The 6,150-nt window shown below is 38.7% G+C and overlaps 1 protein-coding gene across 1 annotated transcript; it reads left to right on the forward strand.

The window, feature by feature from the left end:
- The first annotated feature begins 598 nt into the window (after positions 1–598).
- On the forward strand, positions 599–5,145 carry coq10a (coenzyme Q10A). Its single transcript, XM_069660893.1, has 5 exons — positions 599–1,187; positions 2,636–2,788; positions 2,880–3,072; positions 3,213–3,314; positions 3,831–5,145. The coding sequence occupies exons 1-5, from the start codon at positions 1,051–1,053 to the stop codon at positions 3,996–3,998; spliced, it is 753 nt and encodes a 250-aa protein (XP_069516994.1). The 5' UTR covers positions 599–1,050; the 3' UTR covers positions 3,999–5,145.
- Positions 5,146–6,150: the final 1,005 nt, after the last annotated feature.

Below are 6,150 nucleotides of genomic sequence, written 5' to 3' on the forward strand. Positions count from 1 at the left end.
CTATTTTATAATGTATGCTTCTGGTTGAGTCTCTGTATGATACCTAACATCTTTTCTATCATAGTATTATGGTAGATGTTATTTTTGTAATTTTTTAGTTGGAGAATACCATCTTGATTTAATAAGATCTACTTATTAGCTGTCTTTGGCAGGACTTCAAACTGCATCCCATGGCTTTGTTGTCATGGAGATGGGACTGCATTAATGACGTGTATCTATGTGAAATTGTGTAGCACACAATTCAATTAAACAGTGCCAGTTTTGTAATTAATTAACTTTTTTTTTATTAATAATGCATGAAATACTGTATATATACGGTGAGTTTAACAACCATGTCCTTTGTTATTTAGGTCTTAGTAAAATTCTACTTAAATGAAAAAATAAAATGATGCATGTGATAGTTAATATGATTAAAATACAAAATGCTAAAATAGCAAATAAATACATGGAAATTTGACCACCGTTTCCCTCCAACCCAGTAGAGGGCAGCATTTCACCACAGAGCCGTTTGGTCGAACCGAAGACCAGTGGAGAGAAGAAAGGAACAGTTTGTCCCACCGGCGTTTTATTTAGCAGCAGAAGGTCGTCCGCAGCCTGGTTCTCGTTGACAACACCTGTAAGCCATAACTAGCCAAAATAATTTTATTTTGTTCAAGATTGGCGCAAGAAACACGAAGTGATGTGAGTATTGCTTGAAAAATTGAGGAACGCGGCCGTACGTCGCGTCTTGGTCGTGCTCGTTATGAAACCTTTCTAGCTAACGTAAGCTAACGTTAGCAGTGGACTGTCGTATCAAACGTTAGTTACGTTGACAGCACTAAACGCGTAGGGAGACGCTAAGCTAGTAAAGCGTAGGTAGACAATTAGCCAGCAAATGCTATTTATTCTGGGAAGTCAGAACTGGTTAACGCTACGTGTGAATTAACATCACCGCACTGAAGTAGGGTGTTTGGACAGGACATTGAATCCAACAGCCCGGTCTTTGAGCAGACCCTGGGCTCAGCCTCTCAGACCCAGGACCTCCTCTCTTTGAATTGAGTGGCTGGTTTGATGGCAGCCACGGCCGGTGCCCGAAGGTTACCCATGGGTGTGCGGACATTCAGTGACTTTCTCCAGATTGCCACTGTGGGCTCCCCTCGCTCGTGTCGTACAGCGGTTCCTAGAGGATGCCTGCGACAAAACATCAGGTGAGCCTGTCACGGACGCACTGGCAGCTATTATTAAAACGACACACAGCTAGTCCTTCAATACTGACCGACTGACACTATGCCTCCTTTGGATCGAACGGTATGGAGTGATAAGGTTACAAGCTAACTTTATCAGTGTGGTCATATTTCTGTGACGATTGTCTGTGAGGGTGTTTGTGACGTTCATAGCCGGTTGGCTAGGGAGAGTATGGGTTTGATATTTTCATAACATAGCACCTACCCCTCAGTTAAAGGAAGAAATCTTTTGTTGTACCAATGTCAATTACCAATACCCAGTAATGTCTCACTATTATTAACCTATTTTGATAATGCATTTTAGAGTAATACAGATTATTTTAAGAAAAGGCTGATACAAAGAAGAATACAATGCACAACAGTTTTAAATGCTTCATCTGTTCATAATCGGCTAGTAATAATAATAATTAAACGGGATAACTACTTAGATGACTAATGTTAGACCAATACTGTCTTGTTCATAGGTTTCAGCTAATATAGACAGTATATTGATATATTGGTTTCATTTTCGATTTTTATTTGATGACATTGAACACTAAAAGTCACTACACTAAATAGCAACAACGATTTAGTGCTCCTAACTATGGGGATATTCTGTATTGCTACGCTGCCACATCAACACTTGAGCTGTTATTATCATAGTGCTTTATCAGAATCGCCAAATATCACACTCAACATTACACTCTGAATCATACAGTTAGACTTCATTACTCCCAGGAAGAAATATCTGTATTATGTTACTCACTTACAGCCTTACTGTTGAAGCTTGCAAAATTTCCAATCTCTCTTGGAAAGGAACAATGTATTAAACAAAATTAGCCTCCCTGATTTTAATATAGATAAACTAGAAGGTTATTAAATTGAGAACTGGAAGTCTCCAAAAAAAGTGACAAGAGTTTTTGTTAAGCAAAGTAAGGTGACCATGGTAACATGTAAGCATTGTAAGAAGGTCATGATATTGAAAGGGGGCAGCAAAAGAACATTAACAATATTGTTTATCACACCCTCCTAAAAATGTATATCGCAACACTACTTGGCAATATTGTTAATATTATTCAAAGGCAAAATCTGCCATCACTGTTCCAACAAGTAATGATGCAGTGTTCTAGTCACATGTTGCATTTGTCCTGATCCTACAGGTTACCTACCAGAAAACACATTGCTAAGTGTTGCACCAAGCCTGAGTGGGTGTCATTACATTGCTTTTTTTCTGGTCCAGCTCAGAAAATACCAGCACACTGAAAACACAGAGACCTTCCATTAGCTCCTGATCCACTGTTCTCTGTGTGCTCATTGAGTTTCCTAGCTGTAAACTGGAATGTAGTGGGCCTTTTTTTGTTGAGGATTGTGCCTGTGGCAGTCGGTGCTCTTTCCAGAATGTGGCTTACATGACATTTTCTCTTAACTTTCAGACACTTGTCATCATGTGGCATTTTGATGACAAGAACTCCCAGAGTGCTTTGCCTTCAAGACTGGGACACAATGACAATGGCTGTTCCTCAAAGCAGAAACTTCATTAGTCTCACCAACAAAAGGAAGGAGTACTCCGAGCGTAGGATACTTGGGTAATATTCCAATATGAAATACTAACAATGTTACCGAATAAGTGTTTTATTATTGTTTTGTTCCCTAACCTTGCAATGTTTGCTGTCAAAGCTTTTCCATGCAGGAAATGTACGATGTAGTTGCCAATGTTGACGACTACAAGAGCTTTGTTCCGTGGTGTAAGAAGTCCCAGACCATCATGAAAAGAGCAGGCCACTCCAAGGCCCAACTTGAAGTAGGATTCCCTCCAGTGGTGGAGAGATACACATCTATGATCACGAATGTCCGGCCTCATCTTGTCAAAGTAAGTGCCAGAAGACAAAATATGTGATATTTTAATATCATATATTTTGTCTCATCCTGCCAATCATCTATGTCAATAAGAAACAACAGCTAAAAGTTCTCATTTCTAATCACAGAGTTTGTCTTCTTGGTCATTTTTAGGCCGTGTGTACTGATGGAAAGCTGTTCAACCACCTTGAGACGATATGGCGCTTTAGTCCTGGCATTCCTGGTTATCCTCGCACCTGCACAGTAGATTTTTCAGTAAGTATCCTGCAGCTTGGTTCCTTTGATTTAATGAGTGTCTATCAGACCCTCTGCTTCTTTTGATACAGTTTCTTTTTTTGCTACTCAATTTTGAACAGTAGAAATAAAGCTACACCTAGCAGAAAGTTAGCATGGCAGCTATCCTGGCTGTCTCGAAAGGTTAAAGAGTCAGTCAAAATTGACACGTTATATCTTCTTTATTTATCTATACAAAAACTAGTCACATTGTGGTTTAATGGGTGGTTATCTGTGGGACTATTTCTTTGTCAGAAGCAGTGACTTCCTGGACTCTTCTCTGTGACACTCCAGGAAGACTCGGAGATAATCTTTGTTAATTTGCAGAACAAAGCCAGACTAACTGTGTCCAACGTTTTTATGCTATTAAGCTAACTGTCAGCTAGCTTTACCTTTTATGTTTAGCGAATAGACATGACAGGTGATATGAATCTTCTATTAGCAACTTTTGCCATTGATCATGTACTGAAGCGATCATTATTTCTGTATCTTTAACAGATTTCCTTTGAGTTCCGCTCTTTGCTGCACTCCCAGTTAGCCACCATGTTCTTCGATGAGGTTGTAAAGCAGAATGTCGCTGCGTTTGAGCGGCGAGCCTGTAAGCTCTACGGCCCAGAGACTCGTATCCCCCGAGAGCTGATGTTTCACGAGGTGCATCAAACGTGATCTCAGCAGCTGTGTTCGATCATCTGGCCTTAAATCATACCAACCTTTTTTCTTTTTCCTTCATCCACTCGACCCTGCATGACGCTGCGTAGTCGGCCTAAACTTCAAGTCTCCACAGCTACATAGAAATCCAGCTCTTGTAAGCATTATGTTGGAGCTCAAGACTCAACATATTCTTACGTCTCTCCACCTCCGTGTGTTCAGTCTGTCCACTTTCTGTCTACCTCCATTTAAGGGGTCCTTGCTCAGCAGAAGGAACCCTCCATTGCTCTTGCTTCATGGCAGTCACAAGCTGTATTTATGTGAACACAACAGTAAATAATTCCAACAACATGTAACCAGTGGTAGAGAGTCGACTATTATTTTAAAGAAACAGCACATGGACTCGGAAAAATACACTTCTTTTTTTTAAATGTAAGGCACAGACATCTGCTCTTACAGCTCACTGAGATCTCAAGGTTTCCACGCTGACGAGTCAAAGCGTGTCTGTTTCAACTTCAACACTTGAATCAACTCATTATACTGTATTAGAAAAGCAAATTTGTTGCCTTTACTTTTACCATTTTTATTAAAAGTACAGATTTAATATATTGTACAAGTTATAGTGTGAACTTGGTGCAAAACAATACTTCACTTCATCCTTTTTAAAGCATCCATCAGTGGTTATATGCACATTTTAGCAGTTTTTTTGTTTCAAATTAAATGTGCCATGTTTGGGAGAGTATTGTACCTGTTAGTTGCGAGAGTGTAACTGAAGTGCAAATGGAAAATTTGCATTAGTAGGCTGTGCCCTTAATTGGCTGAGGTTTGGGAAATTAAGCTTTAACTTGCCTGTTGTGCTGTGAGAATTGTAATTTTGGACATTGAGACTTGGCCTGAAAATTTCAACAGTGACATTATTGTACAGCCCAGCACGAGTATGTAACACAACGATAACAGACGTGGGGGAAATCCGTAGTAACTTTGCACAAACTAAACACCTGAATGAATTCACCGACAGGCTGGAGAGTTCCTCGATACAATGTAAATAAGATTACAGCAAAAAAAGGAGAAAGAAAAGCGTAACAGTTTCCCCTCTGCTGTTTGTATTTTATAGTCGAAGTTGAAATCTACTGTTGGGCTGTCGAATAAATCATTAATCATTGAATGTGGGTTAAATGCTTCTTTTGATGTTTTAGCTTTTATTTATACACATTATGCTGCATGGAGGTAACAGTCAATGACGCAAATGTTTCAGTGTTGCATTGTTAGGGCATGACTACATACTTATATTTAATACATAAATAGCTCATGGCTTTATTCCAGGATTAAGGGCTCATCAAGTCCATCGATTGTATCTGGTATTTTTAAGAGGTGGCTGACATGTCGCTGAAGGTCGACGGAAAAAGTTATTGGTGTGACATTCTTCATAACAGGCAGTTCATTACGTCCACATGCCCCAAGTCTCATACTCCAAAAAAAACTGTGAATTTTAAAGCTGGATTTTTGGCTAAAAAAGCTGTTTGTCAGTTGGTAAGGGAAATGGAATTGAAGGGATAGTTAATCATTAATGCATGAAGAATGTTTGTGTATTTCATTAAATCACTGTTACATAAAAAAATAAAGAAATCACAGTTCTTAAGATTGTAAAAATGCAATTTTGGAGTGTTATATATATTTAATAAAATAGATTAAATCTATTTTATACCATATTCTATTGAGGCATGGTGTTCCCAATGTTAGTAATGTTGCATCATGTAAGAATGCACCGTTGCAAAATATTTTTTCTTCTGCTAGAGATGTTTTATTTTCAGTATGCTGTGTACAGGTTGAATTTCATGCCAACTTTTATTATTGTAGGTGCCAATACTCTGTAAATCAAAAATATGGCGATAGCATAAACTCCCACATTTTTAAGAAGTGTTATTAGATCACCTCAGCCCACCGTTCCCACAGTATTCTCCCTGTCCTACTCTGACCCTTGGCCTAGTAAATAGTGGTAGCTTAGTATGTATATAACAAGAGGTGCATTACAATCACTGACTGAAGAGTTGCTACAATAGAATATATTGCCAATATTTTGCAGTCGAATCACATTTTTTGTTGCAAGCTAAAATGTATCTTTGTAAATATTGTGGGTGTATCTCAGAGCTTTGTTATTTAAATAAAAAAG

The sequence above is a fragment of the Semicossyphus pulcher genome, unplaced genomic scaffold (genome assembly GCF_022749685.1).
Source record: "Semicossyphus pulcher isolate SPU_LCO1_2020_fin unplaced genomic scaffold, fSemPul1.0.p SCAF_13, whole genome shotgun sequence".
Taxonomy (NCBI): Eukaryota; Metazoa; Chordata; class Actinopteri; order Labriformes; family Labridae; genus Semicossyphus; species Semicossyphus pulcher.